Source organism: Colletotrichum higginsianum, chromosome 8, assembly GCF_001672515.1.
Source record: "Colletotrichum higginsianum IMI 349063 chromosome 8, whole genome shotgun sequence".
In the NCBI taxonomy this organism is placed as follows: domain Eukaryota; kingdom Fungi; phylum Ascomycota; class Sordariomycetes; order Glomerellales; family Glomerellaceae; genus Colletotrichum; species Colletotrichum higginsianum.
In genome coordinates, this window is record NC_030960.1 from 1,991,149 (window position 1) to 2,015,846 (window position 24,698).

The 24,698-nt window shown below is 54.8% G+C and overlaps 9 protein-coding genes across 9 annotated transcripts; 2 read left to right on the plus strand and 7 right to left on the minus strand.

Annotated features, from left to right (window-relative positions):
- On the minus strand, positions 1 to 180 carry CH63R_11573 (uncharacterized protein; the record flags this gene model as incomplete). Its single annotated transcript, XM_018306547.1, has 1 exon — positions 1 to 180. One exon carries the CDS (start codon positions 178 to 180, stop codon positions 1 to 3), a length of 180 nt encoding a protein of 59 aa, XP_018153388.1.
- Positions 181 to 1,555: 1,375 nt separating this feature from the next.
- Positions 1,556 to 4,523, plus strand: CH63R_11574 (subtilase; the record flags this gene model as incomplete). Its single annotated transcript, XM_018306548.1, has 12 exons — positions 1,556 to 1,678; positions 1,743 to 2,069; positions 2,135 to 2,198; positions 2,255 to 2,357; positions 2,424 to 2,481; positions 2,551 to 2,607; positions 2,714 to 3,543; positions 3,599 to 3,714; positions 3,777 to 3,873; positions 3,948 to 4,035; positions 4,095 to 4,342; positions 4,427 to 4,523. The coding sequence occupies 12 exons, from the start codon at positions 1,556 to 1,558 to the stop codon at positions 4,521 to 4,523; spliced, it is 2,208 nt and encodes a 735-aa protein (XP_018153389.1).
- Positions 4,524 to 5,525: 1,002 nt separating this feature from the next.
- CH63R_11575 (C6 transcription factor) lies at positions 5,526 to 7,750 on the minus strand (the record flags this gene model as incomplete). The annotated part of the gene is made up of 5 exons (XM_018306549.1): positions 5,526 to 5,931; positions 5,985 to 6,655; positions 6,730 to 7,022; positions 7,089 to 7,481; positions 7,606 to 7,750. 5 exons carry the CDS (start codon positions 7,748 to 7,750, stop codon positions 5,526 to 5,528), a joined length of 1,908 nt encoding a protein of 635 aa, XP_018153390.1.
- Positions 7,751 to 11,812: 4,062 nt separating this feature from the next.
- CH63R_11576 (Duf953 domain protein) lies at positions 11,813 to 12,268 on the minus strand (the record flags this gene model as incomplete). The annotated part of the gene is made up of 2 exons (XM_018306550.1): positions 11,813 to 11,984; positions 12,045 to 12,268. 2 exons carry the CDS (start codon positions 12,266 to 12,268, stop codon positions 11,813 to 11,815), a joined length of 396 nt encoding a protein of 131 aa, XP_018153391.1.
- A 354-nt stretch (positions 12,269 to 12,622) lies between these two features.
- On the minus strand, positions 12,623 to 14,701 carry CH63R_11577 (Serine/threonine protein kinase; the record flags this gene model as incomplete). The annotated part of the gene is made up of 1 exon (XM_018306551.1): positions 12,623 to 14,701. One exon carries the CDS (start codon positions 14,699 to 14,701, stop codon positions 12,623 to 12,625), a length of 2,079 nt encoding a protein of 692 aa, XP_018153392.1.
- Positions 14,702 to 15,030: 329 nt separating this feature from the next.
- Positions 15,031 to 16,449, minus strand: CH63R_11578 (ABC-type dipeptide transport periplasmic component; the record flags this gene model as incomplete). Its single annotated transcript, XM_018306552.1, has 1 exon — positions 15,031 to 16,449. One exon carries the CDS (start codon positions 16,447 to 16,449, stop codon positions 15,031 to 15,033), a length of 1,419 nt encoding a protein of 472 aa, XP_018153393.1.
- A 1,149-nt stretch (positions 16,450 to 17,598) lies between these two features.
- On the plus strand, positions 17,599 to 19,487 carry CH63R_11579 (Pantothenate transporter liz1; the record flags this gene model as incomplete). The annotated part of the gene is made up of 8 exons (XM_018306553.1): positions 17,599 to 17,819; positions 17,899 to 17,951; positions 18,005 to 18,222; positions 18,285 to 18,605; positions 18,663 to 18,787; positions 18,846 to 19,146; positions 19,212 to 19,311; positions 19,363 to 19,487. 8 exons carry the CDS (start codon positions 17,599 to 17,601, stop codon positions 19,485 to 19,487), a joined length of 1,464 nt encoding a protein of 487 aa, XP_018153394.1.
- A 683-nt stretch (positions 19,488 to 20,170) lies between these two features.
- CH63R_11580 (TAM domain methyltransferase) lies at positions 20,171 to 21,857 on the minus strand (the record flags this gene model as incomplete). Its single annotated transcript, XM_018306554.1, is given in 9 exon segments — positions 20,171 to 20,225; positions 20,280 to 20,699; positions 20,773 to 20,910; positions 20,966 to 21,086; positions 21,152 to 21,293; positions 21,354 to 21,426; positions 21,435 to 21,529; positions 21,633 to 21,671; positions 21,747 to 21,857. Coding segments are annotated over 9 exon segments (1,194 nt in total).
- Positions 21,858 to 23,238: 1,381 nt separating this feature from the next.
- On the minus strand, positions 23,239 to 24,562 carry CH63R_11581 (Beta-lactamase; the record flags this gene model as incomplete). The annotated part of the gene is made up of 3 exons (XM_018306555.1): positions 23,239 to 23,385; positions 23,447 to 24,396; positions 24,478 to 24,562. 3 exons carry the CDS (start codon positions 24,560 to 24,562, stop codon positions 23,239 to 23,241), a joined length of 1,182 nt encoding a protein of 393 aa, XP_018153396.1.
- Positions 24,563 to 24,698: the final 136 nt, after the last annotated feature.

Sequence of the window (24,698 nt, forward strand, 5' to 3'; positions counted from 1 at the left end):
TTAACGCCTCCCACGGTCAAAGTACGTCCTGATCCCCGTGACGGCGACCCAGCCGATGACGACGACGGTCACGGCCAGCCGCACCTCCCGGACGACGTCCACGGCGGCGGGCCCGAAGTGGATGGCGTGGACATGGTTGATTGCGCCCGAATGCGCCGCGGCGACGCCGAATTGTTCCATCTGGAGTGTGTGTTAGTTAGCGGTCAAAGTCTCACAGTGGAGGTTCTTGCTGCGCTTGGCTGAAGGGGCAACACAAACCTCTTGCCGGCTTGATGATGAATGGTCGGGGCGAGAGAGAATCCCCAAAGGTATGGATGGTGTGGGTGATGAAGGGGAGTTGAGTTGGCTGAGTGATGGAGAACTTCTTTGGTGGGTCTATTGGATTACGTCAACGACAAATCGTCTGGTTCAGAGTCTAGGTTGAGTAAGTGGGAGTGAGAGAGAGTGAGCCCAACAACACGAATAACAGTACCAGCAAACCCAACAATACATCAAAGCTCACCCTAGCAAGACATTGTGCTTGCTATCTGCTTTTTGAGCCGTAAATAGATCACTTGAATGATGCATTCACGCAACATGTGGTTTTTTCGCCGCAATCGAAAACTCGGGTGAGTCTCCCTATTATCGCCTTGAATAAACAATGGCGACCTACTTGGCCATGAAGTGTTATTATGACTGCTTACAACGCGAAATAATCAAGAATTAAGAAACTGCTGAATAGCCTTTTGGCCGCATGCAAGTCCCGACCATCCAACGCTTCAACTTACTGTATTGTCACACAAGCCACGAGCAATAAGTATAATCTCCCTACCTTTGAAATGCGTCAACCCAAACATCATGGCATGAGCCCGAGTCGAACGTAAAAAGAGCCTCAAGTACCTCTGGCAACTCGGAATTCACTCCACTGCAGAAGCCGCCGTCCAACACGAGCTGCCCCAACCCCTTGTCCGACGCGAGTTGACAACTTCCCAGCACGCAATGCTGCAGGCCGAGGCGCAACATGCCAAAGTCGGAAGGTCAAGCAATATCTTGGCGCCCTTGACCGCCCTGCGATGCGACGCTGCAGGGCTTGTGCCAATGCTCATTGCCGGCGTGCGATACGAGATTAAAATGAACCCTTTTCTTGCCCATGGCTGTGCGGACGCATCTCTTTTCGTGAGCGGAATCAAGGGAATTATGTTCCTATGCTGTTGCTTCGGCTCGAAAGACTCGCACAGCAGTCGAGAGCCGTCGTCCGGCTTCCCATCGGCGGTCATGGATCATGACCCCCTGCTATCCAAGACACTAAAGCGCAGGCCCGCGATCATCCTTCGAGTACGGCAGGTCATCCGCGACGGGCTCAACACTCACGTCTCCTGCGCGATTTAGCCAGCAGCAAAGACCCCTTGGAAGATCCCAGAGTGGCATTGGAAACAAGTGGAATCGCGTGATGTCCCCCGGGCTCGGGTCTTGTTGGTTCAAATACCCGATGTCCCCCGCGCGGGCATCTGATAACCCATCTCCTCCTTGACTTTGAGCATCTTCAGCCAGTCCCCCCCATTGGACGAACTTCAAGATGAGGACGTGGATCTTTACCGTCGCGTACTCGCTAGCAACGACGGTTGTCGGTCAGCAAGAGGACAAACCCGACGAGGCGGCGGTCCGTTTCGCCAAGAGCTACATTGTCGAATATGCCGCCGTGGGTTTCCGTAGTCCCTTTTTTTGTTATCTCGCTTCCCTCTACTGACCGTGTGATACCGCAGGGCACAATCGGCAAGAGGAGCTCACTCGCCTCGACGGACGGCGTCAAGGTGATCAAGAACTTCGACAGCGACGTCTTCAACGGCGCCAGCGTCGAGACCGCCGACCTGAACCTCGACGGCCTGCTTTCCCTCCCGGACGTCGTCGGCGTCTGGCCGAACAGCCCCGTGTATCTCGAGCCCTCCGCTCCTGTCGACGCCAGCCTCCAGGCCGCCTCGTCCGTTGTCCACAGCGTCACGGGCGTGGGCAAGCTGCACGAGGAGGGGATCTTCGGCAAAGGCGTCAAGGTCGGTGTTGTCGACACCGGTATCTGGTACGACCACGATGCTGTAAGTAGGATATGTAGCGCCGACCGCATCTTGGACCCCGAAGTCAGTGGCTGACGATTGGACAGCTTGGCGGGGGATTCGGAGAGGGCTTCAAGGTGGCCGGCGGATACGACTTTGTTGGAGACCAATGTGAGCTTCTCTCACACCCCATACAACTTCGCCCTGAAGGCTCATTACAATAATAGATTGGCCTTCCATCGGTTACGAAAGGGAACCGGATTCTGATCCCCTGGATCTGCTGGGCCACGGTACCCACGTCGCCGGTATCGTCGCTGGAAAGGCAGATGAGTGGGTTTCCAAGGACACTTGCCGGACCAGAAAACAGTTCTGTTGTTACTGACGCTTCACGTTTAGTTTCGCCGGCGTGGCCCCCGAGGCGACCCTCTACGCCTACAAGGTTATGTCCAGACAGGTAAAGACGTCGCCGATGAGGGCATCCGCTTCTAGGTAGGGAGAACTGATTGCTGACCTCTATGCTCAGGGCTCGACAGATGCTGCGACTCTGATTGAATCTTTTCTCAAGGCATATGATGACGGCGTGAGTACCCTTGACCTTTTTGTTTTCCGCCGGTGGCGCTTTTCCTGAGGCTGCCCAGTGTACATGTAACATTACTGCAAGCATCCATCTCTGACGCGGATCGAAGGTCGACATCATCACCTCCAGCATCGGTGGCTCCAGCGGTTGGGCCGAGGAAGCCTGGGCTGTAGTCGCGTCCAGACTCGTAGAGCAAGGAGTCGTGGTGACGATATCCGCCGCCAACTCCGGCTCGCAGGGCGCGTTCTACTCCAGCAGCGGCTCCTCCGGTAAGAACGTCCTCGCCATCGCCTCGGCTGACGCACCCTCCGTTGACGCCGTCCGCGCATCCTCCTTCACGTCCTGGGGTCTCCTGAACGACCTCAGCGTGAAGCCGGACGTTACGGCCCCCGGTGGCTCCATATACAGCACGTACCTTGACAATGGCTGGACCACGATGAGCGGCACGTCCATGTCATGTCCGTACGTCGCCGGCGTCGCGGCCCTCTATATCGGTGCTTTTGGCGGTCGCTCGGTACACGGCAAGGGCTTCGCCTTGGCTCTTCACAAGCAGATCATTGCCAGCGCTCGTCCGCTCGGGTACCATGATTCATGGTACTCGGATCTGTTTGCTCCTGTTCCCCAGGTTGGTAATGGCCTGGTGGACGCGGTCAAGTTGCTCCGTTCGAACACGACCTTGGACTTCAAACCCATCGCCCTGAACGACACCCGCTACTTTAGCAGATACCACGACATCACCGTCAAGAACGGGGGTTCCGAAGATGTGACCTATCACCTTTCGGCGCAGGACGCATATGGAGTCGAGACGTTGCTCCTGAACAGAAACACCCAAGACAAACAGTTGAAAACCCTCAGCCAGCTGGTCCCTCAAAAGTTGGCAGTGGAGGTCAGCCTGCCTCGCGAGTTCACCCTCAAGCCCGGCGAGAGCAAGGCCGTCTCGTAAGTCCACGTCTTACCGCGACGGGGTTGGTCTCCGCACTAATCCACACCGCAGTGTCAACTTCAAGAACCCAGATACTCTCGGGTGGAACGCGGCAGTGCTCCCGCTGTACAGCGGTAGGATCATCGTTTCCGGTGACAATGGCGAAGAGCTCTCGGTACCGTATGCAGGTAAGCAAGCGGGCGGCGTGAGTAGCACGCTACGAAAAACCTCTGACATTTAAGTGACATAGGCGTCGCGGGCGATTTGAGAAAAGAGCTGGCCCCTCTGTTTCGAAATGGTTTCCCTTATATCGAGAGTGGTGCTCCGGCAGTCAGAGGCAAGACCTCGTAAGTTGAGCCTACATTCGAGGTGATTTGGGTTCCGTTGGTGGACAAACTGACAAAGCTGTTCCCGCATTCAGGTTCACCTTCAACCTTACGCTTGAAGTCCAAGACTTCCCAAAGATCTTCCACAACATCCTCTGGGGCACGCGAGAACTCCGCTGGGATGTGAGCTAGCTTCTAGCCTTCCTGGAAGACCCGGTTCTTCATGCTAATGACTCTCGCAGATCTTCGGAGCAGGGTGGAGCGAGAGACAATGGGTGTACCCACCGGTTGTCGGTGATAATGGCTACGTTGGATCCGGTGCTTACTGGGTTGGATCCGGACAGGCGCCGTTCTTCGACCCGAGCAGATGGGATGCGGAAGACACGCTGTCCTACCCAAAGATCAACCAGCCGAGAAGCAACTTCAACTTTGAGAACTGGTGGTTCGGCAAGTTGGCGAACGGCAGCCAGATTGCCGTTGGCAACTACACGTACGTCTGGTCTTGCATCCTTTCTCAAGGGCTCGAAACTGTCGTTTTCCCATGAGCCCCCAAACAGCTAATGGCCTTTCACAGACTGAGATACGCTGCCTTGAAGCCCTTTGGTAACCCCGCGCACTCGGACAACTGGGCGACGTTTACCACGCCGATTGAGGTTCTGGGCCAGTATTAGGAGCTTCTCGCACTGAAAACCCGATGCAAAACACATCATGGTCTCTTGTGATCAGGCGGCATGTACTAATGGCATTGGGCAATATGGCGTTGGGGCCATGCATGTAGTTTCGTTGGATTTGGCCAGCTGCCCGCGAGGCAACCCGATATCATGGGCATACGGGCGTGAAGGGTGTGTGGGACCGGCGACATTCGCATGAACCGGATCCCTGTTGGATCGCCCTGTCCGACGGCATCTTGCGTTCGGTCCACATGCTGCCCTCACTTATGGCCTTCCTCTTCCCGTCCATTAAGTATTATTAGGAAAATTGATGTTTCACCCTTCTGAAAGGCCGTACCGTATACACAGTATCGTAATATGTGGTACCAACAATAGTCCTATCAGAGCCTGGAAAAAAAACCGGAAGCTGCACCACTTCCACGTGGCCAAACTTTGTTTCCACAAGCCCCGGAGCCTTTTGGGAGTCTAACAGGTTTCTCCATTCTGTCCTGGCATAGCTTTACCAGCCCATACCGCCATTTTGAAATTTGGGATTGGGATAGAAAGCGGATAGAAAGCGGATAGAAAGCGTTGTATAGAACGTACTCTACTCTGAAGTCGCGCAACCATCCACGATCTGTTTGGTTGTTGGCCGGCCTGACTCAAAGACTCGGTAGCCTTCGGTATAGCGCATGGAGAGTGAGCCGCTGCGTTAGTTTGGAGACTAGTCGAAAGAGAATTGTTCGTAAAAGAAGAGATCATGGGCTGGGTTTGTCCAGTATGCTGTGTTGATAAGTTTCCTTGTGTGTACTTCCAGCGTAATCGTAAGCATTTCTGTCGGACGAGATTGCCGATCACCGAGTCAAGGCGATCCAAGACGATCCGGAACAGCCATGCCTCATCTTCAAATTCTTTCCAACGGCCGCTGCCAGGAAAAGTTTACCGCGGTTGCTCGTGATCAACATCTTGGCTTGAGATTGGTCAAAACGGGTAATGGCTCATAACGTGGCGCTATCATTTCTTTTAATGGCCCCCCTTTCCCGCCTGTGTATCCAACGTAAATGGCATCTGCCCCATATAGCTACCGTTCCAGTCTTCCACATGGAGCTCAGAGAATGAATTCGGTTCGATGTTGGAGTCAAAACAGGACCAGTTGTCGGTGCTGGGCTGTTGCAGTGGCAGATGGGTCGCTGTCTCCAGCGTCAGGTCCCCGTACGGAAGAGCCTTTTTGGCCTTGAGGTAGGCCTCGGCGATGCGGTAGAGCGCCCGGTACAACTCGTGCTGTCTTTTGCACGATTCCGCCAGTCCACTGAGCCGTTCGCTAATCTCGAGGGCAGTGCGCAGGAGGCCCAAGTCCTCTGTGTTTACGTGGCCGACGCAGTGGATAAACGTGATGATGTAGGGGGTGAAGGATGAGAAGAGATGTGTCCTTTGAGTTTGTGTTAGCGTTGCACAGCGCAAAAGGTGTGTGTGCTGACGGACCAGATTGAGTAACTAAAAGATGACGCATAGCCACCAGAAGAGAATCGAGGATAGGCAGTGGTATGAGCAATCAATTCTTTCCGGGCCGTCTCGAAGCACTGTGGCGTTATATCACTCGCCGAGTTGGACGAGCTTGCTCCGCGATGTGTCAAGGTAAGGATGGAGTAGTAGACGACGTCGATGGCGGCGAGGCTGAATTCGAACAAGTCTTGGCGGCATGCGTGGGTATAATCGATGTTCCGCCACACGACGTACCACTGCGACAACATGCTGGAGAGGCAGCCGACCACGGCCCGTCTTTCTTCATCGCTGGCCCTCGAGGCAGAGGGCGAATACAGCTTCTCGTAGATCCTCAACTGTATCCTGCTGAGCTCGATGAAGGCGCTGAACACCATATCCCACGGCCGTCTATGTGGCCGCTGGGAGATCTCGAGCGGATCGACATCGACATCCATGTCTTGGATAATGGGGGCCTTTCCTTGGGACAGCGTGAAGCCGCGGTCGACGAAGTAGATGTGCCAAAAGAGGCGGCGGGCCCTGGGGGATTCGTGCGGCGGCATCGTGTCGAGCCTCGCTTTCCGGTTGTACCCCAACGCGAGCACATGTCTGGCGGCCGCCGACACGACGCTCCACTGCAGCGGCGAGTCCTCATCCTGCTGGGCTCTCAAAGCCTTGCGTCTCGTCGTCAGCGAACGCGTCATGAAAGGCGATGTGGCTCGGCGCGGCGAAAAAGGGGACAACGTACCGCGATAAACAATATGAGCGTGTGCTCGAACGATGGCACCGCCATCACCTCGTACGTCTCGACGCCCGCCTTGAAGTTGGAGTCGCATAGCTTGTAGTATCGATCCGTTTCCTCGCGGTTGAACTCGGGGCGCGCCTCGAAGTCGATGTCTTTGAAGAGGACTGAGAGGTACCCGTGAAGGAGAGTGATCTCCCCAACCGTCACTGGCTCGACCGAGAAGTAAACTCTCCGGCAAAGATCTTCAACTTGCTTGCGGTTTTCGACAGCGTAAAATAGGAACAGGACTGAGTGCTCTGTTTACAAGAATCCTTAGCACCTGGGAACAGACGGCCGAGGCAAGTCATCGGGGCCTTCCTTACCTGTCACAGTTCGAAGAAGGCGGATCACAAAGTCGGACGGTGGTAGTTGCAATAAAGATTGGGGGCAGGCGTTCGGCCGGCGAGTCTTCCTCTTCGGCCTTTGGTCTGACCATTCGTCGTGTTTCTGATATATTCCCCGCAAAGTGGCTAGCTCTTCGACGACGCCAGGCGTCTGGGCGTCTTCGATTTTGAGCTCCTCTATCTGATTTGCGAGTAGGGTTTGTTGGCTAAACGACGAACCCCCTTCGTAGGAGACTGGTAGGTCATCCCATACGAACTGATGCAATGTCGAATCATCCTCGAGTGCAGGCAAGGTATTTGGCGTGGAAGATGGCGTTGTCGTCGTCCTGTTGGTCTGCTGCTCGCCCTGGTTTCGGAGAGCTTCCTCGACGGCTTTAAGTCTCTCGTGTAATTGCTGGATGGTTGGGCCCGCTTGACTGAAGATATTTTGACTCCCATCAGCCCAGATCTCAAGCAAGCATCACTCTCGCCAGTTGCTCAGATGGAGTAAGATTACCTGTCGGTTCTGTCCACGCTCTGCCGCTGGGATTGTGCGACGGACCTCCCTGCTGGACGGCAGGGTATCTTTGAAGTGATGCAGTTGGAACAGGGAAACTCTCGGTTGCACCTTGTCTAACACTCGGCTTGTTAACTCGGTGCATGTTTTTTTCCAAGTATGATGCATCACTCGAACGATGTCCAAGACTCGGGCCGAAGTCCAGGACGGGCCCTCACGAAAAGCCCACCATGACAGGGGTTGTAGATGTAGAAATTCATTTACCTTGCGGATCCGACAGTTATGACACTGCAGTAGAGTGAAAATGGTCAGCGTCATCGAATCTATGGCGTCGGGGGGCGGGTTCCGGGCGTTGTGACCTACTGCTCTTGGAATCACGCTTGTCTTCGGCGTGCGCGGCTCCGGGTCCATGATATCCCACCGCGGCCGAGAATATGTCGGAGCTCGCAAAAGACGTAAGACTATGCACAAACACACACACACACACACAAACACACACCCACATACACGAACTGGAAGTACGTACGGTTGCGGATTTGTTTTGCCGAAGGGGCCTTTGAAGTCTTTTTTGTATTTCCCGAGCGCGGATCCCGTGGGATCTCGGGACGCACGGGGCTTGGCCGCGTTATATCCACATTTGGCCTGGCTTGGAGGAGCGGAGTTCCCGAGTACAAAAACCCTACTGGAACCCTCACCGATTGGTGGCAGCGAGACCAGGTTGGCCTGGCTCTCTGGCCGCCATTTGTCAGCCTGCCGCTCTACTCTGCACTCCCTATACGGATGTTCCAAAGAGGAGAATCCAGAAGACGCGCGCCGAGCGAGCAGGATGGGCGACGTAGCGTCTTGGACAAGGTTCGCCGACCTCACGCTCATGAGACGACGTTCGCGACATCACGATCTACAGGGGGGCTCACCGCTGCTTTAGACCAACAATCCACGTCGAGCACGTCTATCGCCAACAGGGCAGCTCTGATGGATGAAACTGCTAATCCCACGTGTATGTAGTTTTGGCACGAATTCTGAACAGTTGCAATCCCTCGACTGCTAAAGAAGCCTTAGTGCGGGATGGTAGCTAGACAGTAGGGCCTAGCCGCCCAGGTGCTACTGGTCAGATCAGGCCGATGTCCTATCTGATCGAGGGCCAGTATAGGCGAACAGCTAAAAAGGCCATTCGGAGGGCGTTTACGGCTTAATTAGCTGTAAGGCAAGGTCTGTAGTGACTCTAGTGGCCTACGTTTAGTGCACTAGGCCTGCATAGAAAGGGTGCGGAGTGGAGGTGGGTTCAAAGGTGGAGATGGTGCTTTTGCAGTTGAAAGGGTGGGGGATAGTGAAGATGATAACGGCAAGCTTCCTACAATGGTTGGGCCGAGTCTTCAGATACAGTGACATTTAAACTTTGGCTTTGCCTGAGAGATAGGCACGTTTCTGTTTCAATTGAAGAGTCGACCGCATCTACAGACCACAGTTGTCGTCTAAGGGCAGAGCGTCGACCGCCTCGACCATTCCGTCAAGTAGGATCTGAACATGTTCACTCTTTCAGTCGGTCAACAACACGAGCCAAGGCGTGGCGTAAATGACATAACCGGATCCGAATGGCTTCTTGTTACGCTGGATCCTGCTGGGGGCCTGTGGCCGTTTCACGTCGACGCATTTTGACCGCAATGGTTTGTGGACGCTTCCCAAACAAAAAGGCCACCAGCGAGGTCCTGTCTGGGTAAAAACGCTCCGAGGTACGTTGGCGAAGGACTTGAGCACGGCCACGGAAATGGGGACCGAGATCACCCGAGTCAAGAAGCCAACCGCGAGAGTGATTGATGGCCTTGACTGGTGAAGTAGCTGATGTTAGAAGCAGCTGCATGACTTGGGCAACGTGGCGTACAAATGTGTCAAGGACGGAACCGGGGTTCTCGGGTCGCGACGCCCGACTCCCGATCTGGAAATAGTTGTTGTCTCCTGTTTGACAGGGTCCAAGTTTAAGCTTGTTGCACCAGCGAGTCAGTTCAACTTTGACTGTATCCGTTCTCTGTAGACAGTGACGTACGTGTTTGCCGCTTGGCATACAGGGCTTTCCTTAAGATCTACAGAGCATTCGTACCATCATCAACAGAGTATCCGTACAGACGCACATTGTACGCATATGAATTGATAACGGACCCCCCCCCCCCTTCCGCCCGCCCCTCCCGTCCGTTAGCCCGGGAGTTCCCTGCGTTTGTGGGTTGTGCAGAGATCGCGCTCCCTCGGAAGAAACATAGTCCTCATCCAAACCAATTACATCTAGACCAGTCCCTAAACCGAACCCGAGTGATAACCTGAAGGCTAAGCATTTAACCACGGGGGAGCACTCAGTCATCTTAGTAACGCACGGTACTCTCGGCATATCAGAGGGAAGGGAATCGTCGCTTCGTAATACAATCGGTGACATTGGCGTGTCTAGGTATCATTGCTGCTTGCTTGTTTCCACAAAATCCACTAGATATCAAACTTGTTAATGCTAGACTTTCATGCATCAAGGTACGTGGCTAAGGCCAATCTTCTCGAGGTTGCACAGGTGCACATCATGACAAGAGAAACGCAGTGAGGGGAAAACCCACTGTCGAAACAGATTTTCACGCACCGGCAGCTTCGAAAGTGCTGCTTGGATTATCTCTGGACTATCTCCTCGACCGCGAGATGGCTCCAGTTCCGCTTTTCCTTCACAGTTGCTCCACCTCTACTCGGCATTACAGAGTACCTGTTACACTGAAGCCCGTGTTGTAACGGCCCTGGAGGCTACTAATCTATCAAGTGCCTCATCAGCCCAAAACCCCTATGGGTAGGGCAAAGCTAACGGCAAGCGATAAGCCTTGGGTTCACTAATCTAATCTTTTGAGAAGAGCGTGAAGTAACTCCAGGTCTTCGATAGGGCAGGGCTTTCTAGGGTGCGGCACAGCGCAGGGATGGACGTAAATGCCCAGTAAGAGCCAAGCTGGGGAGTATCGGCGCTGACGAGAGAGGAAGCAAGTTACCAAATTGGGGTTGTTCGCCGACCATGGAAAGTTAGACACGAGTTACAACGGGCCTAATCCTTGCGAGTGAGGAGCCATCTGCTGAGGAAGGCATTCCAATTGGATGGCCGCTCTACAGGCCTTGATTGACCGCATAGGTTTCTTAGGGATTGTGGAAGAGCGGACATTGTAACCAACAAACCAAATCAACGTAAAGCACAGTGTTACGGAGAGGAATCGAGCCGCCCTGTTGAGGACGGGTGGAGGCGAGCTGCTGGTTTGTGTCGGCTTGACGAGTCTGAGATGGTTGCCGAAGCGGTCTCTTGACGAGCCCCCCACTGAACACCGAACCCTGGCCGTCGTCGTTGTTGTCGAGAAAGAAAAAAAAAATCCAAAAAGGGGAACGTGGTGCCTGCGCAGCCGGACATGCAAAATGTCCGTTGTTCCTCCGAGGCGCAATATCACGCACTCGTCGCGTTCCTCTTGTCAAACCATACGTCGTTGCGTTTGCATACACACCCAGTAGACACCCAGCTAGGAGGCGTGGTCGACAGGTAGAGGTTTTAGTGGGATGACTTGGCATCGGACAAGCCGGCCCTTTCGTCGAGGTCGATGCGGATCTTGACTTGGACATCGGAGCCGAGTCGGCCTTGACGGTGGGCGAGATGCGAATTCTCTTGAACACCACAGCGCTCGACACACCGGCAAGCAGGACGGCCAATGGGGCGCTAGAAGCGTGGAGAAGATCTTGCTAGTAGAGAAAGGCGGCATGGTACCTCGGCAGGAATGGTGACTGGCTTGGAAATGATGACGGGAGGCTTTGACAGCGCGGGTGAAAGTTGACCAAGTTGGATAGAGAAACACGGGTACAAGGTGAAGGGATGACGAAGTCTTCAACAAATGATGTAGGCATGGACGGCCGATGGGCTGATGACGGAATTCTTTCTTCCTCGCCCTTTTCTTGGAAAGAAAATCGCACTTTGTTCCCCATTCCTGAATCCTACCGCCGCCAGGCGACCAGCAAAAACGATCCATGGGAGCGAGATTGGCTTTGCCGGGCTTGAGCGAAACGATGCTAGCCGAACGGGAACGGCACGAAACCCGGGCGACAGACACGACAAAAATGGCTGGACGACCGTCGCTGGTCGAAGAGAAATCGCCAGGCGCGTGAGGATGCGTTCTTTCCATGGGCCGAGAACAACACCCGTAGGTTCGCTCCAGCGTTAGTCCTGCCCGTTAACAATAAGTTCCTTGAGGCGTCTCTCATCGAGAATCTCGGCTTCCACCAGCCGACCCGTCTCCCTGACCTCGCCGCCCAGACGCTGATACCGCACAAGAGTGGGCACGTTGTGGACGTTCCACTTGGTTCGAAAGACGTTTGTAGGGATCTTCCACCTGTTCCGCTAGGTTAGCGAATCCCCATGGTTGAACGCGGGCTAGGTGCGAGGCACTCACTCAGGCCGCTGTCCAACTTCAGCAAAGGCCATCTCTGGCGCGCCGTCCGCCGAGAAGGCGGCGTTAAGGAGCGGCAGAGCGGCCCTCACGTCGGGACACCATGACTCTCCGGTGTCCGGGTGGTTAGAAGTAGTGAACGTGATGAAGAATGGCGCCGCGGCGTTTTCCGGCAGAGGGAGGGCATTTGCTGCCTCGGGTAGCGTGAAGCTCGAGTTGATGGGCATGATTGTCGTCTTGTGAGTTGAAGGATGAAGTGTGAGGCCGGGTTGTGGTTCACAAATAGGAGTGGACGACATGCACCAAACTCGCAAGCCGTGAGTTGAATATGAATCGAGACTTCTGGCAAAGCAACTGAAATGACGCGATTCAAACCCACTATGGTGTTCTCCGGCCGACAACCCCGATGACCTCCGACACCGGCCCCCCGGAGCATCTCGAAGTGGAGTCTCGGCGGACACCGGCAATTTGCATGGTATTCGGCCGACGCGGCGATGTGCGACTTTAGCAGTATTCAGGCTACCATGCTCCAAGAGCAATAGGGTTTGTATTCTTAGTTTCAACCGATATCATGATGGGCGTTATTCTACCTGAGCAACCACGATGCGGAACCCATTTCCACGCCAATATCCTGACGGTTCGAGACTGCCGCGATATGTACAGTTGGCCTTGACCTTCGGGCTCGAGAAACACCCTCCGCGCAGCACACGCCGAACCTTCTCAGTGGCATCCGGCGCTTCTCGCCCGTCATCTCGCCATGGGTACCGGAAGGACGGGGTGGCCATGTCCTCGCCCCAGAGCGTCGAGCACCATTCCCAGACATGCCCCGCCATGTCGAGGGAGCCGTACGGCGAGCGGCCTTTGGGAAACAGACCGACTGCGCATGTCGTGTTGAAGCCTGTGGTTTCGCAGTTGGCCCCGTCGCCATCCCAGGTCGTGCCCCAAGGGTAAACCAGCCCTTCGTTTCCGTCATCTTGTTGATCTCCCCTGGCTGCCCGCTCCCACTCTGGCTCTGTCGGAAGGCGTACCTGCTCGTGAGGACCAATCGTGCCGCTCGCTCGCCAAAGGTGAGTCAACCAAGTGCAATACTCTCTTGCATCATGCCACGTGAGGTCTGTTGCTGGCGCATTCAATCGTTCGGGGTCTGCGCCATCCGGGCTGACCCAGTCGCGGGCCGATTCCCGGGTGAAGGCCAAGTAATCTCTGACAACAACCGGGTATACGCCGATGCGGAAGCTGCGCAAGGTGATGTTTTCCGGAGGCTGTGAGTTTGGATGACTGTGAGAGCCCATGGTAAAGCTTCCGGCGGGCACCTCTGCTAGCAGGGTCAGATCTCGCGGGTCGCCAAGCCTGGAAAGGATGCGGCCAGCTTTCTTCCTCTGACTTGCTGGCAATGTTCCCTGTGAAACTATGTCCAACATTAAATTGGCGACCCTGTCTCGAAACTTCTCTGTTTCTCCGACAAGATCTGCTACGAGTAGGGCGCCTCGTTGACCATCGGCGGGCGAGCCGCCAAGAAGCCCCTCAACAAGGTCATCCGAGCGACCTGACGCGCTCAAACGAACCAAGCAACTTTTGATGACGAAGGTATGAGCTTGGGGATGTTGGCGGAATAGCCCGACAGCAATATCCACAGGTAGTTCTGCAAGGTGCCGAGCCGCCAGTAGCTGTTGGACAACGCTGCAGGATACCGCCGGGTTGTCGACCATCCCGGTTACGAAACGGTGATTTGAAGCTGCCAAAGGTTGGCCTTGGCTTATGCGGTTGTAGGCGTTTTCGGTGAGCGTTTGAGCGGCGCCTGGCAAGGCAATCGAAAGCCATGAATCGAGGAGTTCTTCGGCTCGGTCGCCGCGGTCTTGAGCTTGAAGCGCCAGCGCAAACAAGGCTGGAGTCTCTGCCGAAGATCCCGTAGCAATCAGGGACTCAGAGAACTCGGGTCCGAGGTGTCTCAGAACGGTCTGTCGCCTAGGAGCCTCCAACAGTGGCAGCAAGGCATGTCGAACGATGCTGGGAGGCAGAACCGAATGGCCGAAGACATCTGCAGTCCCGAGTAAGAGCAACTTGTGTTTCTTGTGTTCCACAAACGATGAGAATAGTAGCTGAAGAAGATCCAGGCTGGCGTCAGCCGCGCCGTCGTTCGTATCAATCACAACCATCAGGGCCAGGCCTTCTTTCGAGGCTGTGCTGATCAAGGCGGGAATCGTAACGCCGACCAGAGTCTGCAGCACATGCGGGTTGTCCACCGCGAAATAGCAGGGCAGAAACCTCCCAGAACCCCAAGCTTCCTCTCGTGTATCGCCAAAGTCGTTGCGGACAAGTGGCCGGGCATGACCGAAACCCGAGGTCGCCAGGCGGAAGCAGAGGTGCTTCGCAAACGTTGTCTTGCCGCTGCCGCTCGACCCGGTCAAGAGCAAGAGTTCATTGTCGCGGACCAGTTCCAGTGCGGAAAAGTAGATGGGAGGCTCGGGTTTGTCGCCCGCGCTGCGCTTCCGTAAGCCCTTGGCGGCTTTGTCCTCGTGGGTAAAGCGTGCAAGAAGAGGGATGTAGCCACTGGCCAGGTCGACTGTTGTCCCATCCCGCAAGACGAACAGGGACTCGCTGCCAAAGCTCTCGGCGGCTGCTCGATGGCGTTGGAGGGTATCAGGTGTGATCGTGTCCATGGTGTTCTTGATAGGATCCGAGATGATGGTGCATTGCGCGATCGGCCGGCTTTAAATACCGAAACACTACCCGACTGGTGGGTCTGGGCTTCCGAGGACATAGTGGAGGGTCCGCATACGAGGGAAAGGTCTCTAGGTCTGGCTAAGTTGCCGTCTGGAGGGCGAGGCCAGGGTGCCAATCGATGGTTCATCCTCGATTCTCTCTGGCCTTTATTTACGTTGACACAGTCCGTTTTAGAAGATCAAAGTCTTCATTAAGAGGACCTTCTCAAAGCTGGGCTATTTGATGGGATTCCTTTCTACAATCAAGCAAGATTTGATGCTGGATCTCATGATTCAAGAGTGAGAACACCAGAATGTCCGATCCTCAAACCAACGTCCCGCCTAGTTGCCCACACCACTTCGGGATGTGCTACATACAGCCACGGAGGGTTCTCCTGCAACCGTTTCAGCGTCTCAGCATAGGCAACAGCCCGGTCCTCGTAGTGGATTTTGTTCCTCGCCTCGTGGAATAGCCGCTGAACCTCGTCGTCATGGTATCCGAGCCACCAGGTAGCGTGGGACGAGCTGGATATCTTGTCATCCAGGACCCTGAATGTGCTGTTGGGCGTCGAGTCGAACAACGCAAGGCTGCCAATCTGCTTCTGGAGGCCAATTTGGCGAGCGTACTCGGGACGGTTCGTCTCAACCCTAACTTCAACCTCGAACCCGACGGCTCGCAACGAAGACGCCACGAAAGCGGATATTTTCTGCGCGTGCTCCGGCATGTAGGTCGGCGTCCTCAACACCAGGGGCTCACTCGTGTCCAAGCCTTTGAGTATTTCCCGGGCTCGTTCTGCATCAAAAGGGAATGGTTTCAGCCCTGACTGTGGGAAACCGAGGTGAAAGGGGCTAACGATGGTGGCGGACGGCAGGGCAAAGCCGCGATATACCTCCTTGACGAGTGCCTCATTGTCGATCGCGAGATTGGCAGCAAGACGTGCTTCCGGCGAGGTGAAAATGCCCTCGGTGCAATTGAGATAGTATATGGCCGAGAGCGTGCTGGTGACTCGGCCCCATTTCAAGGAACCGTCAAAGTCGAGGAGGTCAAGGTTGTCCACTCGCTCGAGATTCAAGGCAGCATCCACCTCACCCGCACGAAGTAGCTGGAGTCTCTTGGCAGCACTTGGCTCTGTCGAAGCGACGATGATGTGCGGAGCGTTGTGTCGGGTCGGGTTCAGCCGCTGCAATCTCGCCCTTCCGATGCCGTCTTCACGCTCGAACTCAACCACTCGGAAAGGGCCTGTTCCAAGCACCGGCTTGCCGTCTTTGTCCAGTCTCGAAGGCCAGAACTCGCAGAACACGCCCACAATGTCCGCAAATGGCTCCGAGCTGACGACCTTTACCGTCTGGCTGCCTTCGGTCGAGAATTGGGTCTGCTCGAAATAGCGGCTGTAGCTCCAGCGCATGCCAAAGTAGTCCCGCGAGTCCAAGAGCCCGTTGATGTAGTTGACAACGTCAGCTGCCGTACACTGTTCTCCGTCATGGAACACGGCGTCGTCGCGGATGTGAAAATGCCATGTGCGGGCGTCGGGAGAACTCTCCCAACGGTCAAAGAGACCGGGAAGGACGTGACCGTGGGGCTGCCAACGGAGGAGAGGCTCAAAGACGAGGCTCTTCAGAGCCGTGACGCTGTTGTCGTCTGTGACTTGGGTCGGCAGCCGGAAGTCGACGTTTTCTAGGGACAGGCGGAGCGTTTCTGGCGTCATTGTGGCGGACATTTGTTGGTTGAGCGGCAAGTCTGTAGCCGCGTGCTAGCCCTGGGATTAGAACGCATTTAAAATGGCTTCTGCGAGGTGGTTCAAGCCGAGACAAGTTCAAACCCGAGCCGGGAATGCTTTTGGTCCAAGTCGCCGAGGATTCGACCTAGATAAGGCCCCACCCACACCACACTTGTAATCCCCGAATCCAAGAGTGAGGAGATGCGATCGCGGAGATGGGTAACATTCGCCTACGAAGTGGCCACTGTGTGTTGTGGATACGTCTGTGGTTGACGTGGTTTGTGAGTCTTTTTCAGCATGTGGATGGCGCGAGGCTGGCGGGGAAGAAGCTCTCTTGGCTGTATCCATGCCAAATCATTCTTATTGTTGTCCGAAATCTGGATTCAAATCATGCCACATGTGTAACATGGTGGTTTTCATCCGGCGGAATAGACATCAACTGTCTTGCTTGGGTCCTGGCCATGGATCAAAATAGGCCAGAGCTTCCCTCAAGATTGATCGATTTTCCAACACTCCCAGGTCTTCATAAACTTTCCAGCTAAGCGTGGGCCAAGGAAATGAAGCTCAAAAGCCAAGAACCTTGCCGGGCGAAGGCATCGGCCCCGGCTGATGGTGCCGGGATCAAGAAAGACGACAGAGCGGAGAGTGATAACGACATTGCGGGGCTCCCAGTCACGACATGTTCTCCGTGACTCGAGCCGCAAACACCATTTGACAGCGATACGACTGTCCCGTACTGTAACGCGAGCCTTACATGTATTCCCGGAGAAGCTTGACGGTATCTGTCCCCGTGGGAGAATGGAGTTTCCGTGACCTCAATCTCGGCAGGCACAAAACTGGGGCAGAGGGATCCCAGAAGGAAGACTAGTTGGTCTTAGACTCAAGCTCACCAGGATTGCAATGACACCATCTCGTTGCAACAAATCAGGTCGATTGACTTATCTAGCTCCTGTTCAAAGAGCTCCAGAATGAAGTGAATGCGGTTAGAATGTTCGGAAAAAATCGTTTCTCTCCAACAGCACAAGGTATATAGCGATCTGGAACCGACCGAGCTGCAGCGGCATTCCGGACAGCTGGAACCACCGTGCAGAGACAGCATATTCAGAACCGTCTCCCTGCTGCCTGCTGTTGGCCAATATGTCGGCTACAAAGGCCATTGCCCCCGTCGTGGCACCGTCCGACACGAACAGTGACCTCAACACGAGCGGCAAAGACGACAGCCCTGTGACTGTGACCGAGACGAACCCTGGTGAGACGAAATCCTCCTGGTGGCGCAAGGCCGTGGGACTTGTCTGGGACTCTGTCGAGGGAGATCCGGAGTACCGCAAGTATGTCCAAAGGCTGGACACCTTCTTCTTGTAAGTGCTCTGTTTCACATCGACTTCTTGCACAATCATGCAGTTTGTAGATGTTGACTCGAGATTCTCGAACCTCCAGCCCTACCGTCTGTTTTGGCTACTTTATCAAGTACCTCGACCAAACCAACTACAGTAAGCTCTGTCGCACCCCGGTTCCTGTCTCTGCCGTTAAGGTGGTAATACAGGCAATGCTTTCATCAGTGGAATGCAGACAGACCTCAACCTCTACGGTAATGAACGCAACTGGTTGAACACCTGGTTCAGCCTGGGCATCATGATCGGCAGTGTGCCCGCCCAGATGTCACAGCTGAGCTTCATCAGACCGTCGATTCTCATCCCATCATGCGAAGTCATTTGGTCGCTGCTGGTGATCGGCATGGGCTTCGCCAAGAACATCGAAACCGTAAGACCGAGACTCCATTCCCAACGCCCACAATAAACCCCAAAACTGATCACGAACCCCAGATGTACGCTCTACGTTTCTTCATTGGGCTTTTCGAGGCGTGCGCGTTTCCCGGTTACATTGCGATGCTGGGCGGATGGTACGGTCCCAAGGAGCTCACCAAGCGGCTGGCCATTCTCCTCCAGGTCGAGTCCATCGCAAGCATGTTCAGCGGTTATCTGCAGGCCGGCCTGTACTCAAGCATGAACGGCCGTCACGGCATTGCCGGGTGGAGATGGTTGTTCATCATGGACGCGATCATCTCGCTTCCCATCGCCATCTGGGGGTTCTTCGGACTCCCCGATCTGCCTCACAACACGAAGGCGTTTTACTGGTCGCCCGAGGTAGGACTCAAGAGTTCTCCGCTGCTTCGGTTCGTGTTGCTGACAAAAGTGCTATAGCATATCAAATACGGCATCGAAAGAATCGAGAAATTCGGCCAGAAGGCCCAGCAGAGGCTGACCTGGAAGGAAGCCAAGCGCATTTATCTCGGATGGGAGATCTGGGTATTTGTCGTCCCATACACGTGAGTTGACCCGAACCTATAAGGAACTTATGAGGAGACCGCTAAAACTTCCGTGAAGCATGGTGGCAGCATGCCATTCGGCAACAAGCTATTTCAACTTGTGGCTCAAGGCCGCTGGCTACAGCGTCGTGGATGCCAACATCTACCCGACCGGCGGGAGCGCCCTGAACATTGTTGCGACGGTGATCTGGGGCATTATCGCGGACCATACCGGGCAGAACTACCTGATGATTATCATCGTCCAGGCTCTGATGATTCTGTCCAACATCCTTCTTTCTGTGTGGTACATCCCCAAGGGCGCACTGATGTTTGCGTACTATCTGTCGTACGCCGGATCGGCTGCCACCCCCGTTCTGATTGTGAGTACCTGAGTTATTCCAACTGGCTAACAATGTCACGAAACCATATTGACTCTTTTGCACAGAGCTGGGCCAACAGACTCAATGCAGGCGACCCCAGCTTACGACAACTTCTGGTGGCCACCGCAAACGTCGTCTCTTATGCATGGGTTCTCTGGGTGCCTTGTAAGTTTGGAAATTGTGGTTACGAAAATACTCCGACTGACGCCATGCCAGTGGTTTTGTTCCCGACGTACGATGCACCAAAGTACAAATATGGATACCAGATTCTCATCCTTTTCGGAGGTCTCGCCATCATCAGCGTCACTCTGATGTGGTACATGTACAGAAGAAGAGAGTAGGTTTCAGCACCAAAACCTCGAGTGTCTTCAGAGTGTTGGGCTAACTCGACGTCATCAGCCAAAAGCGGGCCCAGGAGCAAGATCAAGGTCCTGAGGGAGGATCGGCGGCTCCAAACGAGCAGTGACGGACTGGCTTGGGCACGGGGGCACGATGTGATGGTTAACAGGCGCCATCTACGCCATCTAGTCGGCTCTTGATCCATCGCAGAGGCTGGTTAACAGCGACTGGTACTGTATGAGTTCAACTGTGGTGCAGTTCCGCCGAGAGACGGTTGAGCAGAGAAAATGTTGCGAACAAAACCGTCTTATCGACCAACAAAGATTGTCTTTCTGGTCTCAAACAAACCGTCGTAATTTGCTTTACGGTTGTAGCGTACTGTGATAACCTCAACTCAGAACAGATCATGTCATGTAACTGGAAACAACCAGACTGCAACTTTTGATCCGGAGATCACTGCTCGAAAAAGTTGAAGTTAAACTTCTCTACCATCACAATACATCATCACAAAACTATCCAAGACAAATATTAGGAGTAAACATGTCTGCGACGACATTGACAATCAGCTACACATACACTATGAACAGTGCAATATACAAAAAGGTCCCCCTGAGACATTACCAGATAAAATCTACGACTGACAGGATTCAGAAGGCGCGCGTGTGTATCAACATTCGAGAGCAAATTACTCCAGAGGTGCCTGAATCGGCAGCCCCGGTTTGCGAGCAGTCACAACGTAACTGCGCGATAAATGTCAGCCACACCAACCCCATGGTATGCGTCAGGGAACTTACACTGGCCACCAGACGTGGATCCTGGGATCACGCATCTCCTTCCTCGCCTGCGAACACAGCACGAGGACTTCCTCCCTCGACCACCCCTTGATGTTCGTCAGCGTCCCGAGCGCCGCGGACTCGAGGAAGGAGTCGAGGTTGGCCAGGCCCCAGCCGCCGATGTCCTTCATCGTCTTGTCCCGGGGCCACGTGTTGGTCGGCCACTTGTAGATGGTCTCCTGGACGTCCTCGAAGCCGCGGTCGATGAGGAGCTGCTTCCACTGCATCGCAAGCTTGAGCGAGCGGCCAATCTTCTCCATCGCGTCGACGACTTCGTCGGCCCACTGTACTAGCGAGCTGTTCTCCGGTATCGTGTCGTCGTCGCTTTGGGCCGACATGCAGACATCTTGGGCTTCGAACCAGCCACCGGGCTCGAGTTGCCTAGAGGGAACACGCGTTCAAACGGTGCTGCTCAATGAGGAACGCCCGTGCATGGGCATGGGCATGGACTTACTTGTAGATGCTATCGACTAATTTCACTGGATCCAGAATGCTGCCGTTTAGCGTCCTGGAAAAGATGAAGTCGAAGCTTTTGGACCAAGTCCACGGCTTCTCAAGGTCGTCGATTTCGAAGGAGCAATTCGGCGGCATGCTGTGTCTTGGTCAGCTGCGTCACCAATTCGAACAGCGTATGATGATGAACTTACAAGTCCGGTTGTACTGGGCTTAGGTCGACTCCAATGACCTGAGGTGTGGTGAGTGACAAGCGTGAGATGACAAAGTTGATCAATTGCAACCCTCTCACCTCTGACTCGGGATGCTCTTCGGCTATAATTAAGATCATGGTGAGTAAACGACAAAACCAGAACAAAAAACAGGACACGGGAACGTACCATATTCCAATGCCCAAATGCCGGTACCTGTTCCGAGATCGAGTACTCTCTTGGCGCCGTAGAACTTTGGGCAGGTGCAGAGGCGGCCTCTGAAAGTCCTCACAAAGAGTTCGTGCTGCAAGTCCAAGCGATCTTGCTCGATCTAGATGTTTTGCGTGAGCAGATGCATGAGTGAGTGGAAAAATGAGTATGGTCGTCGTACGTTATCGTGAGGAAAGAAATATTCTGTGAGTGCATGGTTACTAATGACAACGGCCCAGCTCAAGTTGGACTTTCTTCATACTCACTGCCGCGGGAGTGGGAGTGATAAAGGCGTCCGTACTCGTCTTCGAAATTCAACAGCGAAGACCGAATGGATGTGAGGGAGTCGCGGATGGACTGAGAAAGGCAACGACAGCAACAGTCAGCTACGGGGTGTCTCAATGCCTGGGAGAGAACACCCCAACAGATGGCAACTCCCAGAGCATCGCAGTTCACTTACGACGTTGATGGCGGAATCGGTTTCGCCGTCATCTGGATCCTGTGGTAACCGCGCCGCAAGTCAGCAAGCGGGGGCCGACCCCGTTCCATATGCGCGTGGCAGATCAAACCCTACGATGAGGCCGGTGGCCGGGTTCGCGGCCTCTTCGGGATGGGCCGCGGGAGCCGTTGGGGCTGCGATTGCGGCTGCCGAGGAGGACGGCGTCTCTTCCCCCTGAGCTGCCATGTCGAATGCTCCGTCAAGATGGAGTAGTCGAGGGCTTCGGGAAGGGATTCGGCCTTGGAGATTACGGGTTGGGTGAGGCAGAGTTTACCTAGGTAATGTGTTTGATCAGTTGAAACTCCAAACTGGCTTTCGGGGAGTGATTTGGGGGGGAGGAGCCCCGATCTACTACAGTATGAGTAATCCCAAACCCCCATCCGGTCTGAAGAGTGCGGTGCGTGCCCATCATGGGTCCTTGATTGGCGCCTCGAAGAGCCGGACGACTTCGATCCTGGGAGGGACCGGGGAGCGTGGAACATCTTTAGCAGAACGATCCAACCAGGCTTGGAGTTTCGGTCTCCAATGAGACGCAACTCCACCGCCTAGCGGTGATCGCCAAGGACACGGACACGTGTGCCAGCAGCTAGCAAGGAACCAAAGCATTCAAGATTCCGCAGTTGGTGGGGTTCGCTTAGAGAGTTCCGTCAACCAGGTACGGATTCTCTAGGCATACTGTCCACGGGCGGTGGGTGATCTTCCGGATGAGATGAACAGCGACGCAATACACTTTCACACAACCGTTTCTCATTTGCTGTTGACTTTCCACACATGTGTGAGAGCACTTCTTGTCCCTGGAACTTTTCTCAGACAATGATCTGCTTATCTCGTCACTCCAACAAGCCTGTATGAGATCAGGCGACGGATGTGGCAAGCAGCGGTCAATGACTCAACATCGCGCACGCTCATTTGCAGTTGTCGGTGTGTCTGCAACAAACCTGGTCACCGATTGTGCAGCAGATCGAGAGACCATCCTTATCTGCAAAATCCAATGGTGGTGGGCAAGAGTCCCAACTCCGAGGAGCTGCCCTCTTTGTCAACCCAAGGCGAGATGACCTCAAGCTCAAGCAAAACCTCGAGGCAATGTCGTGCAACTTGCTTGGTGTCACAGAAGCCAAAGACGGCAGCGGAGGCCTCGGACCGTGCCGCAGCCCGTTGGCTTTATGCACCCCAATTTCAGAATATATGGTTTCTGTAAGTTTTGCACAGGTTGGACTCTAGAATAAGGAAACACGAACAAGCATGCCAAGTCGTCAGTTGCAAATCGGACTAAATCGCCCGCCATGGTGAGATCGAGCCCGCCAGGAAGCCCCATCAACAACGTTAAAACCCTAGGGAACATGTTAGTGAGCGACATCCACTGGCACTACCTGATGTGGAAAATCTGGAAAAGTCTGTGCAATAGTTCATGCCTATCTTCGAATTCAAAACACTGAAAATACTCTGGAGCTGTCAGACAGAAATTATGTAGTGTGGCTGGCCTACACCAACGGCGTACGTAGCCGTCCGAAGCCATGTCTTGGCCATTTGTTGCCTATACCTACGTATATGTACTGGATAAATGACTTTAGAGTGCAGCACGAGGTCTAGTAGCCTTGAATCTCGCATACATCTCGTCTTCGAATGCTTTTATATGTGGTCGCACCCCCTCCTCTGCCGCCGGTAACATCTGCGTTGCGAAGAAGCCGCACAGCCCAGACTGCCTGTCGATCCACTGCGACTAGTCAGTATCCTTCATTTCACGGTTTTGATGATAGGAGCCTAGCCCGACATACCCAAAAAACATTCGACGCGCCACTCCACATCAACGTCCCGTTTCGTCTGTTGGGGTGGCTATGCCCGTCAACGAGCAAACCCCCGAGCCCCCAGTCATACTCGCGGGTGACTGGGAAATGCCCCACGGCCCACTCGGGCTCCTCCATGGCCTTCAACAGGCTCTTCTTGGACTCCAGAGAGAGCTGGGGCCGGAACATTTCCGCCGTCGTGCCTGGGCTCAGCAGCTTCCCGTCGTCGACCAGGAGGGAATGCAGCACGCGCATGACGTCTGGCGCAGAACCATACGACCCCTGCCCGCCCAGACAGTCCGTGACTCCCTGGTTCAAGTCTCTGCCGCGGTAGGGGACGATCTTGCCCGTGTCCTTGTCGCGGGTGGTCATCCCCCACAAGCCGGGCTTCACGGCCTCCACGTCGAACGTGAAGCTGGCCGCGCCGACCGGGTTCCAGATGTGCTCGCGCATGTACCGCTCCAGCGATTTCCCGGTGACGGCCTCGATGAGTTTGCCGGCCCAGTCCGAGCTGGAGCTGTAGGCCCAGTCTTCCCCGGGCTCGTAGTTCAGCGGGTGTCCGAAGCGCTCCTCGACGGTGGACCCGCGGGTCGGCTTGATGCCGTGGAACGCCTGCCATTCCCTCGTCGCGTCGCTCAGGAAGTCGTAGCTGTTCCCGGCGCTGTGGGTGAGGAGGTGGCGCAGGGTGATTGGCTTCTTGCGTGGCGACTCGATGGGCGTGCCGGCCTCGGTGAAGCCCTTTAAGACGGGCAACTTCGCCAGCGCCGGGACGTGCCTTGAGACATCTTCGTCGAGGGAGAGGGCGCCCTTCTCAACGAGTTGAAGGGCGGCGATGGTGGTGAAAAGCTTCGTGACGGAGGCGAGGGTGAGTATGTCGTCCGCGGCCAGGGGCTTTTGGCGTTTCAAGTCGTCGCCGACAATGTGTGAATATTTGAAGTCGCCTAGGCGGTCGGTCAGCTTAAAGTCGTAAGTACACATGATGGTAAAAACGTGAACGACGACTCATTGGGCTCCTGACGTACCAGATGTGTCCTCGGCGAAGAGCATGACGCCTGGGATGTCACGGTTGCTCACGGCAGTGTCAATGTGTCCCTCGAACGACCCCATGATTACAAATGCCTCGCCGATGCCAATGCGCTATTACATACAAGCTGGCGTGGTCTGAACAGACTTGTCAGGTTGGGCAGTCTGTGAGAAGTCTATGTGAAAGTTTGAGACATTTTCAAGCAATTTGAAACAATTG